This window comes from Brachycentrus maculatus, unplaced genomic scaffold (assembly GCF_059751285.1).
Source record: "Brachycentrus maculatus isolate JH-2025_06_01 unplaced genomic scaffold, ASM5975128v1 h1tg000071l, whole genome shotgun sequence".
NCBI lineage: Eukaryota > Metazoa > Arthropoda > Insecta > Trichoptera > Brachycentridae > Brachycentrus > Brachycentrus maculatus.
The window spans coordinates 456,566-471,987 of record NW_028280825.1 but is presented as its reverse complement, the minus strand read 5'-3'; the positions used below and the strand labels follow the sequence as shown (position 1 = coordinate 471,987).

The window sequence follows — 15,422 nt, the reverse complement described above, 5'->3', positions numbered from 1 at the left end:
CAGCAATATTTGGGGGAGTTATGTAGATTTAAAGGTTAACTCCTGATTTTCTTATGAATTTCATTATTATTAGCATAGTATTTTTTCCCCATACATCACGCCTGAATAATAGTTCTGTTCTCTCAATAATAATGGCATTTTCTTACTTGAAGTATCTCCAAAACTTGTTTAAATTTAAAAATAATAAAAAAAGCATGCTCCTTATAGAATGACAACAAAAAATTAAGTTAATTTTTATTATTTTCTTAAAATCCTTTCTCTTTCATCTGACACTTAATTTGTTAATTTAATTATAAAATAAAAAATATGCTCCTTTCTTTAACATTAGAACGACATGGAAAAAAATCAGTTAACTTTTATTATTAAATTTTCAATTTCTTTAAAAATCGTTTTTTCTCTTTATTATCTTTTCTCCTCCATCTGAGACATAACTTATTAATTTAATTGAGCTTTTTTTGCGGGTTCACATAAAAAATTCTACTTTAGTATAAATTGTTTTTTTAACTAAATAATTCAAACAAAACTTAGTTCAGGAATGCACAGGCAGCTTGAAGTTGCCTCCCGTATAACACATTCATAGAAATTTTTAAGCATTATTTTATCCTTTTTATCAATGTTTTTTTTATTATTATATCGTTAGGGTGCTTGTTTGTCTCATGAACCACTTCAGGGCACTTAATCTTTCTAGCGTTAAAAGCTTATTATGAGCATTTGATAAATTATTCAAAATGCATAATAATCTTTATGTGATATTCAATAATTAGTAAGGTCTTTAAACAGATTGCACTTGAATATAGAACTATCCTGACTGCGTGAAAGGAAATTTTATAGGCAAAACAGTAAAATTTAAAAAAAGTGAGTTCTCTCAAATGTTTCATAGTGTTTTCTATTGAATGTTTCGATTTATAATGTCTGAAAAGCTATTTATTTGAGTTAAGAACATTCTGCATAGCAAAATTAGTAATATAAAGGACACAAAATACATGAATAAAAATGAAATTTGTCTCGTATGCTACTTAGGATAGTTCTACATTCAGGTGACGATATCTGTGATGACACAAAACAAGAGGACAAGTCCTGTTGTATATGTTACAGACTTGTCCCCTTCTTCCCTTTCACCATAGATATGACATTGGAATATAAATCATGCTTACTTTTATTTTGTATTAATGATACATTGTTACGAACTATTTAAATAAAAAATATTTTACAGATTCATTGTTTTATTGAAAGAATAAACTTTTTCACATAGTTATTGTCATACAGCAGAAACTTCTTCTCTTTTTGGCTTTCCCTGCGCGTAGCTGAAGCCATTGCTGCTGATTAGGTACATACATTTCTGCCGGCATTATCTCACCACAATCTTCTGGATTGTCTGCATCAGCTGAAATTGATAAACAAAATTTGTCAACATCAATTTGACAATTAAAACAACTTTACAAAAAAAAAGTTTAACAAAATGTCACCTTGTTGTACCGTGACTCTCTGATTAGGTTGGGTGACGTCGTGCATGGAAATAGATTCTCCGGGAGAATGGAGAAGTAATCTGCCCACACCTTCGCACCGTCTATAAATTAATACAAATACAGAATAAAACAGGTTTTTAACTTCAAATTGCAGATTTTACAAACCAAATTGGATGCCTCACAAATCAAATTGGACATTTAACAAATCAAATTGAATGTCCAACAAACAGACGTTATATTGTATTTTATAAAAAAAGGTAGAATTTTTAAAAGTATATTCAAAGAAATACTAACGGTTCAAAGTAGTATTGAAAATCTGGTCTGAAAACTTAAGTACACATCGCGCAAATAGACATAGATAGCGCGCCACGCAGGATTGCCAACTTGACAACTAACGCACTTGCTAGTCTTAAGAATAAAAGATGTGGGAAAGTATTCACACTGACAGTATATGTAGTACTAATAAAGAATCTAACTAATTTAAAGAATCTAACTTTTTTTATAAAATACATACAATATAACGTCCAATTCGTTTTCCGAAACATCCAATTTGATTTTTTAAACGTCTAATTTGATTTGTAAGGCGTCTGATTTGGTTTGTAAAATGTCCAATTCGAAGTGAAAAATCTGTATATTTGAGAGCAACCTTTTTTAACTGAAAATTTAATAATCTACGTGGGTGGCAATTCCTAGAACTGTAAAAGAGTCAAAAGCCCTAGAACAATAAAAGAGGCAATCCCTAGAACTAATAAATGATTCAGTTACTAGTCCCATTTACACATTACATATACAATTTATGTTTTATCTTAATGGTCATATATAACTTTACCTCAGTACTTCATTATTTAATAGCTGTCTTCTTGTTAGTTCGGATATTATTTGATTTGTCGAAATCCAAACTCTCACGGCATCAAAGTCCACAAGCAGTTGTTCAGCAGCTGTATGACTAAAACAACACAATATTTGTTCGATTTTTATATAAATTTATTTATATCTATCTACCTCCAATGAAAAATTATTAGAAAATTTTATTGATTTTTAATAAAAACTTCTGAACCACACTGCCATATACATGAAAATCACAATATTTACCTGAACTTTACTTTGTATACGTAGATATGGTTTAACCATGATTCGCACATGATCCTCAGAATCATATTGACAATCAATTTGTCACTTGTTGCTTTAACTACTGGCAAGAGAACGCGATCTGGTGAAAATATATTTCCTTATTTATTTCAACAATAACAACACATGTACAGAGAGTCATGAGAACTTCAAAAGTAAGATCATCCATGTCCAATTTCTTCCATTTGTGAAAAATTTCAATTGTAATAGAATACAGTGCAACCTTTTATAACGAGCACCTCTCATAACAAGTAATTCGCATAACAAGCAACAAAATGTGAAAAATTTGCTCCCTTAACGAGCGACATTTCACATAACAAGTTACAGAGAAGGGGCAAGTCCCTTTTTCACGAATTTCACTTGTGAACCGGGCCAGTCAAAACAAAAAAATATTTCGCTTAACAAGTAAGATTCTGGAACGAATTATGTTCGTTATGGGAGGTTCTACTGCATTGGCATAGTTACATGGAGAAAAAATATAAACTTCACTATAGCAATATTACAACCTTATTTTGTTTGACCAGTTATATAATTATGGGGAGTACAATTTAACACAATAGTAACATAATTTTTAACGCTTATTTGCACCCAATAGCGTATACTGCATTCCATTGATACAGTGCTATTCCGATCATTAATTACATGAAAGCAAGGTAATCACTCCTGCGTTAAAGATATCAGTCCAGGGCGACATTAAATAATCAAAAAGTCATTTACATTTGTTTTGATTCCCTCTGAGAATTGAATCCAGGACCTCCAGCACAGTAGCCGAATACGCTTATCACTACAGGCAGACTGCGAACGGTACAGATTGAAAAATTGTGCAGGTTAAACAAATGTGCTTGTTTTTTTAAAATTATTATTTATAATAAATTGGTGTACCTAAATAATCATGCACATATTTTGAGTGTTCTGTATCTAAAGGCTGTTTAATGTTCTGCCATGAAGCGTTTGAGGGGAATATCATGGTGAGATGCGCAAGGCTTGTTGTAGCACAAATAGATGACAATACTTGAACACACTCATCCGGAGCTTTCTGAAACAGGGAAAAAATCATGCACACATACAAGAGCCCAATACAAGCTGTCAAAGAGTGGAAATTGAAATGTAAACCTACAACCAATTGATATTGGAATTGTAATGTCGTTTGAGCGTGGCATTCATATTTTTTGGACAGTTATTCTTGTGATTGTTAATTTGAGTGTTGCAATTAAAAAATTAAATATTAATATTGTACAAATATTTAAGTATTGCTATAGAACTACATTAGTGCCCATATATTTTCCCGCTTTTTTTTGACAGCTGTATATAATCATACAAAATTAACTAAATTTTATGAAATTATAGTAATTTTAAACATAAATAGTAAACCCACTCACAAGTAGGAATAGGCTATAAAACAAACTAAGTTGGAGCCTAAGTAGGGCCATTATAAGCGGTGTTGCATAATCCGTAGCATGATTTCAGAGTCACTTGGATGTTAGGTAATAAAACAAAAAAACAATTACACCCACCTTCAGTTTTTCAATATTAACTTTTATTTCAGAGACTAATTTCTCTCTCATTTTAGCGCAGACATGTTCATGGACTCCAAGTTTACCTATAAAGAGAAATTATTTTATTGACAGTGAAAAAACTATCAACAATAGTTATTTATAATTCTGATTTTCAAAAAAAATGCAGGGAATTTCAAAAATTCCTAAATTTTAATAACTATTATGATTTTAATTGGATTTTTAGTTACGTTATTTATTTTAATATCTTAGTAAGTATCGAAAGCTCCATAATCATTAAGTTCCCTAATTATTCAGGTTTGCAGAACTGATTGCAAATCATTTTCTTCTACCTAAAAGTATTCTTCTCTTCTAACTGCCATCCACACCTAATGGGGCATAGGACCCTGATTTTGATCCTTAATTACGTGAAGGCAAGGTGATCAATCCAGGGATTCAGGTGAAATAATTATTAGAGTGTAAAAACACATTTGTTTTGACCTTCCTGGAAATCAAAACTGGGACCTCTAGTATTGTAGCCATATGTACTAACCAGTGGTTAGTGACACTATAGGGGCGAACAACTTAAGTATTCCTATAACAACAAAGGAATGATAAATTGTAGTTAAATAAAGCCAATGTTTAATCTTATTACAACTTAATTATAATATCAACTGAACCAAACAGCTGTTTTCTCAAGACTAATTAATACTATAAACCATCTACATAACAAAAAATAAAATATTTAGCAGTTAGCAGGGCTCGGGTAGGATTCTCTAGTGGTTTTTTTTTATTGAATCAATAGATGGTTACAGTCGACGAAATCAGGGATTCCGAAAGTTAGTGTTTCAAATCTTGGTTTTAAACTTAAATTAAACCATGAATATTAGAAAGTTACCAGAATCAATGACTTGTGTGTGATCAGCAAACCTGAGGTTTGATAATTGTTCCAGACACATTTGGATATCGTTATGCATTATTCGAAAGAAACAATCCACGTCCCAAGCGTTGGCTAATCTTCTTGTTTCTGCTAGACTCCACAATCGACAGGTGTGGACCGAATGATCTGAATTCAAACAAATAAATATCACCAAATTGTAAAATACTTCAACACACTTCTATAAGCACTGTTAGGGAAGAAAACTCTTTAATAAACAAAATTGCCTTATTTATGGCATAAAGAACAAAAGGGGTATGCTAGATGTGTTTGAAATGCGATGCTGAAGGCGGATACTATGCATTCCTTGGACCGCAAAATACACAATCGTCTCCATCTTCCATAAACTAGCAGTTATTAAAAGATTCTTTCATACTTTGGGCATATTGCTCTAAGACAACAGAAGTAATAGTAGCGAGTGTAAATGAAAAAAGGGATGATCCAAAAAAAGCCTAGGACAAACACACCTTGTGTCCGAGATCCCAGGAGCCCACAACGCTCAGTATTGAGCAGGACAAGTTATATACATAGATATTTAATGTTTACCTAGTCTATGGAGGGCGGGTATTTGTTCAACAATAGGTAATTCATCGACCGGCGCTCCCATTATGTAATCACATGTGACTTCACACTGGTTACTCAGCATAACAAGATCATGCAACATTTCACAGAAATTAGCCCCCATTTGGGAACACTGAAAAATCAATAAAAAAGTAAATCCATATTAGAATCAAATGATAAAATCCTTAAATTAGAAAAAAAACTATACCTGTACAATAGTAGGAGTTCCGAGGTGATCACTTTTGACTGGAGTAGGATCTAAACTTTTCCCGAAACATAATCTAAAAAGCAAAAATTATGAATTTTATCAACTTAATATGGGATCTCATGGGATCATAATAATATAATTTCAATTACAAAAAAAACTTTCAATAGATTAAAAAATAAAGATGAATTTATTTGTCAGTATTTCAAACAGGATTGATAACAAACTGGTTAGTAATAATATTAATTTTATGTGATTTAAAAGAGATACTTTTACCTGAATAGTTTGTCCCAGGAGGTAGATGTCACGTGGCAGCCTAAAGCGTCGGCTAAACTTTGCAAAGCAACCAACATCAACTGAGGGACATCTGAATTGAGAAAAGTCCACATTAAATGTAATTTACAATAAAATAGTATTTTAGTATGACTACGTACCAGCTTTTTCAAGTTGTACATAGCTAATATGTAGGAAAAAAATGTTTTTTTTGTTAGTTATTTACCATTTTTATTAAGAGATAAGAGCCATTCCCTCAAATGTTGGCTGGAATGCGGAGACCTAAAAATTTTTTTTTTTTTTTTAATGTTGCTGATACTTTGTGGCATATTTAATGAACTTTCTTTTTAGAATTTTTATCAATAAAACGCGCGCTTTGTTTTTATACACTTTTTACTAAAAAGGCTTTGTTTTATTAATTTTTGTAAAGATAAAGTAAAATTAACTACATATATTATCCATAAAATTTTAATGAGACGTAAATATGTAGTATAATGACTTTCTTAACCTTGACGCAAGAGGGCTCGCTCCCCACCAAAGTACAATATGTTCCAGGTAGCTACCGACGTCACCCCACAATATATTTTGATAATATTCCATTACATGAACCGCCAATCGGTTACTGAGACACACCTCACCTACCAAAAGCACAAATATAAAAGCATAACTAATACAGAAAATTTCATTAATATATTATAAGATTCTAAACAAGTCTTTCTTGCCTGCTTTTGATTTCTTAACTCCATCATTTCCAAAAATTGTGGGAGATATTCGAAGAGCTGAATCTAATACAACTTCGACATATACCTCTTCTCTTAGTATCAACTCATGGAGTGTAGAAACTCCTTAAAAAATACAAATATAATGTTTAAATTAATTCATTAAAATATATATAAAAACTTAAAGAGTTAATTGGAGCAATTATTGTTGCATAAAACTTACATATTATGGATTCTATCAATAAAGTGATATTAAAACCGATATAATTAATATAAAATTAAATACTGAGTTTCTTATAATTCAAAGATCCTCCTGGATAGTCACAAAATGTTGGGTAAAAATTATCACAAAATCAAACAAAAAAACTATTGTAAAAAGTAAAAGAACTTTTATTTGGCCTACCTACTCACAATAGGTATTAATTAATATCTATTGTGTCATATATTTCAATGGATTCAAAATCATTATCCAATACTGTATGATAATGATGTTGAAAGTATCAAATAATAATAATAAATATAATTATTATTTGATGCATTCAAGTAGTATCTACCAAGTGACAATTAAATTTAAAATACATAGATAGAGATGTTACCACAAATTGACTGCCAGATCAATATTTTTAAAAAAATAAAATGTTTACCAATTTTCTTAAAAAAATTATATAATTCAGTCATTATACATTTCCAATTAAGGTTTACCTGTGTAATGAAAGCTATTATCTGTTTCATCATAATATTCATTCAAAGAAGTGTACGGGATTTCACTTTCCGATGTCGGATCACAAATCGATGATAGTTTTTCTTCATTTCTTTCAGTCTCCATAATTTTTACTTCTATTAATTGGGCACATTTTTCTTCTGCGCAGCGAGTTTTTGATTGCTTAGAATCTTTAATTTTTTGTTGTGGTAAGCAAAGATTATTACTTTTTTGGTATTCTACAGTCTGTTCTTTGGATTTTCTTTCACTCCGCTCAGCAGGAGGAGTCATGTGTCTCGTTAAAGCTCTAAAATATTACGAACTTTCAATGTATGAAATATTTTAAACCTAATTAATTGTAAAACAACACCTAGTACCTATAATGTAAAATAATATTAATTTTGGATAATCAGCTAAAGTACCTATTGATTTTTGTCAGTATGATGAATTGATCTTATTATTTTTTAAATTTATTATTTTATATGTACCAATTATTTTAATACACTGTCATCATGCAATTTAATACAATGTCATCATTACTACCAGAAGATGAAAACAATTGTTGTTTTCGAAACTAGTCGTAAATAAAATAAAACTCGATTAAGTGGATTATTCAAGTGTTTAATTTTATAAAACTAGTACACATTATAATTAATTTTTGTACATTCATTTTTTTAATGAAGAATTTCTGTCTTTATTGTAATAATTTATTTATTTTAAATAATCGTAACATTGGTTGCCAAAAAAATTAATACAGTAGAACCTTCATTATCCGGATCTCGATTATCCAGGTTGATTATAAATAAAAAAACATAAAAATTATCGAGTAACTTATGTGATGTTGTTGCTAAATTACGTGCTACGTGTAATTTATTGTGAATGGCAGCTTCAAAGAGACAGTTAGGTTTAAACAAAAATCTATAATTGAAGGATAAAACATGTAATGAAAGTATGCTAAGTAATATTTCAATAAAATGTGTTTTTTCTTTTAGATTATTTAGATATCCGGACCACTTAAACACTCCAGAAATGCAGGTTCTACTGTACTAAAAAATTTAAATTGTATTACCAAAAAGTAGCATACAATGTTTAACTTACTGATATATTTCCAAACTTGAGTTATCAGAGTATTCATCGGCGTCTAACGAGTTGCACGGTTTATAGTTTGTTAAAAGACAATCTATAAGATTGTGACAACAAAATTCTGCCCTACTTTGTGCAAGAACCTATCAAACATGGTGAAGAAACATAAACTTATTGATCAATTAACCTAAAACACTAAATACTTAACGATGAATCATAGTGTAACTTGCTTCAAAGAATTCACCTGCAAAATTTTCATTATGGATATTTTTTTCTGTTGATGAACTAAAATTGGACATGAGTTACAGCAGATATTGAATTTCGATGTAAATGCTCTGCTGCTCAAAAATGATATTTCATTATATAAAGTCGTTAATCTGAAACAGTTGTAAGGTTATTTTTTAAATTCTCCTTTCTTTGCATCCTCTACTTATTTCCTCACATATATATTCATGCATGCCAAATTGTTAAGACTCTAGGCCACTTTCAAGTATTTGGTGTATCGGATCATTTATCATTAATAGAGTTTAGTTCAGTTTAGATCATGATTTTTGGTTAGCAATATTCAGAACACTTCAATTGAAAGGTTGAACAATTTAAAATAGCTGGATACATAATTGTACAAAGTGAGATTTTTTAGTTTTTTATTATTTTCATTTTGGAGTTGCTGTTATTATTTGCCTTGCTTATGATGATTATGGCTTTTCAGTAAAATAATTTTATTTATATCTGAGTAACTCTGTGTGAGGATTAGGATGAGAAGTATGAAGCACTTCAGCGGATTTTCAGCATCGGGATAAGGCAATTGCCAATTAGGCCAATTAGGACAATTGTCCTGGCTTAGAAATGTATACGACTGGACTGGAGGAGTCCAGGACCTGTTCTGGATAGCGCAGAACGTGGAAGTGAAAGCCAACATCCGGCGGACCCCACAAGGCAATTGAAGACAATTTTTGGTTTTAACTTTCCAGCCACATTCAAACCATAAATGAATTTTATTAATCCTTCATATTTATTCATATCACATCTTGGTAACATCCGATAGATTGTTTCAATTTACAAGTACATCTATTCGTCATCATCAAATTCTGACTTTCATTATTAATATAATGCTTAAATCAGACTAAACAAAATATTTTATGTTTTTATTTGCGTTTTTTAAATAAACATCTTCTATTTTAATTATTTAAAAAAACTTTCAAAAACCATATTTATGACAATTTAATTGTTAACTTTGATGATCTTCTCGTTTGACACGAACAAACCACCTTTCATAATTTTATTAATAATTCTTATAATAATACATATTACTATTTGCCTTGCATTCTTTCACTGTTTAAACATCATTCACACATTGATTCAATAAGAAAGAAATAATACATAAATTTTGTTTAATAAGTATGAATTCAAGCAAATATTTACCCAAATGATATTTCCAAAAGTTTACACCTGTCTTCACGATGTAAGCAGGATTTGAAAATGCTGTTAATAAGATTGTTTAACAAAAACGACAGAGTAAATCGCCTCCAACACAAAATATCCAGCATCAAATCCTTCTTTTGTATCACAACAAGACTCTCGCTGTTTTGAGCTATTTTTGACAACTTTGGGTTTATTTTAAAATAAAACTTCACCAATTTCGAAAGAGATGTGAGTAAATTTTCTAAGGCCTGTAATTTAAATTTAAAGGTATGTGATTTTGCAGTATAATATGACCTGAAGGCAACACTGATCACCTTGATTTCATGCAAATTACTATGCATCAAAATAACACTGCTTTGATTTGATACAGTGTTCTATGAACCATTGATTCTGGATAAGGGTTTGAAAGAAAAATTAATTATTGAAATGAATAAGAATAATATTACAGTTATATTTTGTGAATTTTAATTGAAAATCACAAAGTTAGTGATTCAAATATTTATTATTTGATAATAAACTATTTTGATTTGTTACAAGTGAACATATAATTAATTTTTTATATTTCATAGGTTTTTATTTACTAATTTTTTACTAAGGCCATTAACTTGACTTCCATTAACAAGAGTCAATTATTAAAAGTGAATTAATCCATATTTTATTGTGTTTTATGAGAAAATTTGTCATAGGTCACATGTAGGATTTACGGGAAGAATCAGAGGTTCCATTTGTATTAAATTAAAAATAATACTTTTTACATTGATCCAGTCAGGAATCCAATCCAGGATCTCTGGAAATGTAGTTAGTAACTTACTAGTTACACTACTAGTACACTGCGGAAGTGGACATAATGATAGAAAGAAAAAAATAATACAAGTTTCAAAAATTAGTTACCTGGATACTCCCCATATTTTCAACATAATTTTTTCCACACATTTTGTTATTGGATCCGCTGTTTGCATTCCACCCATTTTGAATGCTTAAAATTTTAAGACTCAAAGCCACCGTTGCATTCTCAAGATCCTTGCATTGTGAATAAATTTTTAATGTATCTTCAGATTCCAACGGCAACCACTTCACAGTTGTCATTTTGGTCATGATCCAAATGATAATTATTTTTTGATTGCATAAACCATTGTTTTTTTAATTAAATAATTTGTATATTTTTGAAATGACAACGAGGAATTGTCAAGACAACCTAACAGAAGGAAGGTCTGAATAAAGAAAGTGAAATTCAATGCTGTCTTCTGTAACCAAACAAAATCAATATCCGTACCATGTCGTACCATCTAGAACATTCTTTGTTGAACTATGCGTACAAAAAAGTTTTCAAACGACCTCAACACAGTTCCCTATTCAGCCTTAACCTTCAGGCTTTAAAATTAGGTCAGCCCCTTTTTGTTGCGCACATATCTGCAAAGTGTAAGTACCTACCAAATATTAATTAATTTGTATGGTACCTACTTAATTATGTTATCATTTCAAATAATTTTGTTCCATATTTGAAAATGAATGTAAATAATAAAGTAAGGTTATTTTGAATAACGAAAAAATCTTTTTTGATTAACAAAAACGTTTTACAATTTAAAATCACATTCATGTAATAATATGATAATTCAATGACCAAATAAGTACCCATTTATAGAGCAGTACCGAAAAATAAACAGCAAATCAATTTTTAAGATGCCTATACATGGTAAAATATTGATAACTTAAAATATTTGTAATAATAAAATGCATTTGTTTATTAACAAGTTTATTAAGTCAACAATAACTCCTACAAACGCTCAAAAATATTCTTTGAGTAAAATGTAAAACATTTAATTATTCTTACACATATTTTACATTCATTTAGAAACTATTGTGTTCAATGTTATAAGACTAAACTCACGGTGAAACAATTGTAATAATCAATGTTTACATGGAAATATTCAATGATTTAAGCGGTAAGAATCATCATTGTACATGGCGATAATCTAGATTTACAGTGATAATCAATGATTCATAAGGTAAAAATCAATGGTTAGCATAGTAACAACCAATGATTTACTATGTCACATTTAATTATGAACTATGTAGTTGCAAGTACAGTATCAAACAGATTAATTGAAACAAAACTTTTTTGTTGTATTTTCATAAAAAGTTTTGTAAAATCTTTTGTTTGTTACATACCTGAATTATGGACAAAATGAGCTTTTCCACCGAAGTGCAATTAATTTTGGAGAGCCGATTCTTACAGATTGCCGATAGATTTTCAATTAGGTTTATGTCTGGCAAAATTCTAGACCAAGTCCAACACAGTTCATTGTTTTTGTTTGAAAAATCATTTTTTTGGATTTGTAGCAGTGGGTTAAATCCTGCTGAAATTTTCCATTACCATTTGACCTTCGTTTTTGTATCTCTGGTAGTATATTTTCCAGTACAATTGGGTGATACTTCTCGCCATTCATCATCTCAGTCATTGAAAGAAGCAGCCCTGATCCATAATACGAGTAACACCTCCAAATTTTTTTCTTAGAGAGTGTTAAAATAGATTGAAAAAAAGGGTTTTGTTTCAATTAATCTGTTCGATACTGTATATTTAAATGTTTTTTTTTTTCAAATGGCATATCTGCTATTCAGTATAATGTAAAGAGTGTAATAAGTCTAGGGTTACCAATTATTGGAGGAGGACAATTTACTGTTAATTTATGAAGGGTTACCATTTGTAAAACTTCTATTATCATTATATACTATGTTGCGGGAGTGGAACCATATTTATCAGGACCTACTTTATTAGCAAATTTTTTAGAAAAGTAAGAATTAAGTAGTTTATGTTAAAAATGTGTCCAATTCAAATTTAAAGCCAAGATAAAAAAATAAAAATTTGTATCCATAAAAGTGAGGGTGAACAGTTAAAACAGCTTAGTCCACTCACCGTATAATACTCTAATCGACAATATCATTCATTACAAGTGTAAAATTAAAGTGCACAGAAAAAAGTTTAGAGATTCCTAATTTTATTTTTCAATATGTAGTGGGTTAATAAAAAAAACATCCAGAATATTTCAATTTTGCAGTTATACAGGTTTTACTCATGGAATAATTATATGCGTGCTATTTTGTACCTGGCACATGCCAATAGTAAATTTGCATTCACCCTAAATTTAGCGGAGAAAAACTTTACAGAAAACATGAAAATGCAATAAATAAATGATAAATTTCAAGAACTGAGGTTGACCTAATATTCTCTAATTGATTGATTTGTTTGAGAGTTGAAATATTAACCTTCCCAAAATTCAACATGCATGGAAATGTTTAACAATAGAAACCGTATATTTAATTTTCTTTCAATATTACTAATTGTTTAAAAATTACTTCAATTTGCAAAAATTAGAATTAGGTAAGGTCATATTTTTACTAAGCTAGCATTTATTTCTGAGTAGCCTTCATCTTTATGGGACTCTACATATTCAAAAGAACATGTTCACGCGCAAAATAACTCTAAATAAAAAAGTAAACAAAATTAAAAAATCTTCAAAATGACTGATATCTTTTCTTGACATCATTGTTTCATTTTCTCGGGTTAGAAAAAATAAATCCGACAAATGGCCACATAAGGTGCTGATGTAAGCTTCGGGTCGTAGATGTTAGCACCGTGGTGGTGTCAAATTGGTCGATCAGAGTGGCCATTCGATATTGATGAATTTCAAGGAGAAACATTTGAAACATCTATATTCCTATAACAAATATACATTTCTTCACATAACAAAAAGTCAAACCAGATAGGTAAATTTCATATAATACAAAAATGACGCTGCTGTTTGACTGTTCACTTAAATATTGCTTATCCTATATATACATGTATATGTTGTGGACATCAATATTGGTCATTGTTACCAGCCGAAAATCATTTTTGATATAACATTCTTGAGCATTAACTTTTTTTAGCTTATATAATATTTTCTTAAAACAAATTAATATGTACAAACTTATATTAAAATTATTCTTGTAGAAAACGACTAGCACTCCTTTGTTTTCTACAAGTATAAAATTTCCAAAAAAGCACAAACCATATAAATGAGAATTAAATATAAAAATGGGGCATTATTTTTCTTTGAATCTGAAATTCTAGGTAGACTGAAGAGTCAAGCTCGTTTAGTAAAACAAGCTATAGAAATATAGGCAGGATACATTCAATTAATTTAATTTTATTGGTATCTGGAGATAATAAACTGCAAAAAGGTCAAAAAGGCGACGGTTGGTGAAATCATAGGCCGATAAGGCGACACAAAACACAAACATGTTCAGTTCTGATAGTGGACGCAGCAACGAAGTCCAAAATGGTATCGTAAATCCCAATAAGTATATTAGCAAATTTACGTAACATTCTATTATCGCCAACCCAAATTATGCATACTTAGCTTGCTGAATTATTAATTACAGAAATATTATAACATATTTAAGTGTCATTACATAATTAAGATTATTGAAGGGTTTTCAAGTTAGTGTGCTCTTCGAAATAGTAAAAGCATATCAATTAATAGATACTTACAGTATTAAGAACAGAATCTTGATTTATTTTTTACATATTGCCAATAAAATAGGATAGTTGAAGCCTAATCTTGAATAAATTTATTCTTATCACAGAATTATCTGCTACTCCTTCTATCAATCCAAAGCGTAGATAGAAGGGCTGAAAGACAGACACAAAATAGATACAACAGAGAGAAATGATGATGAAGTAATATTTTAAAGATCTCATTGTAAAATATTTTTATCCCTAAGCAGCTTTGTGTGAAAAAAGTTTACTTCGACCGTACAATTGTGAATTTTTAAGTTCTTTGGGCACATTGTTAGAAATGAAGACTCGATGGATTGAGCTGTGGTTTAGGTTAGTCAGCAGCAAAACATGATAGGCATGCAGAGATGCAAAACGGAACAGGCCCTATACCTGGTGGACATGAACACTGTGTAGTTCTGCCCATATCTTAGCTATTTTGTACATTTTTTACTTGAAAATTGCTCAGTTACAAGCTCTTAATGTTTTTCTAGTGATAATAATAAAATTGGATAACTTATATAGCGCCATTTTCGTATCTCACAAACTCTCCCGCAAACATCGATTTTGATAGTTTTCATAGAACGCTTAATAACTGACATTTCCAGATATTTTATATTAATTCTCCCGATATTTGTTTTAAATTTCATGAATCCTTCATATTCAACTGTAAAATATCAAAGCAGTCCAGCAATATGCTGTTTTACAATTGAAAATTCACAATCTAATGACATGTGGGAAAAAATCCGTATGCAGTGCAAAAAGGTAGACAATTAAATACAAAAATTGAGCGACGTAAAATAGAAAGTACCAATACAAATAATAGAAATATCCAAAGGATATCATTATCACCTAAGGTATTGGTAGTAAAAGCTTACCGTAGATATTAATATTATTG

At 30.0% G+C, this 15,422-nt stretch overlaps 1 protein-coding gene across 3 annotated transcripts; it reads right to left on the bottom strand.

Moving 5' to 3' along the window:
- Window positions 1-1,205: 1,205 nt before the first annotated feature.
- LOC148311155 (coiled-coil domain-containing protein 142) lies at window positions 1,206-11,204 on the bottom strand. Of its 3 annotated transcripts, none has more exons than XM_088257141.1 (16): window positions 10,879-11,204; window positions 9,988-10,235; window positions 7,485-7,789; window positions 6,786-6,908; window positions 6,572-6,701; window positions 6,290-6,345; window positions 6,067-6,157; window positions 5,794-5,866; window positions 5,571-5,718; window positions 4,986-5,153; window positions 4,109-4,194; window positions 3,477-3,630; window positions 2,559-2,676; window positions 2,296-2,412; window positions 1,467-1,567; window positions 1,206-1,384 (listed from the first exon to the last, which is right to left on the bottom strand). In XM_088257141.1, the coding sequence occupies exons 1-16, from the start codon at window positions 11,080-11,082 to the stop codon at window positions 1,245-1,247; spliced, it is 2,262 nt and encodes a 753-aa protein (XP_088113267.1). In that variant the 5' UTR covers window positions 11,083-11,204; the 3' UTR covers window positions 1,206-1,244. The 3 variants fall into 3 exon arrangements, with proteins under 3 accessions (XP_088113267.1, XP_088113269.1, XP_088113268.1); XM_088257143.1 differs by lacking the exon at window positions 10,879-11,204 and adding an exon at window positions 8,581-8,708 and having other exon boundaries at window positions 9,988-10,074; XM_088257142.1 differs by lacking the exons at window positions 9,988-10,235; window positions 10,879-11,204 and adding exons at window positions 8,581-8,708; window positions 8,810-8,937.
- Window positions 11,205-15,422: the final 4,218 nt, after the last annotated feature.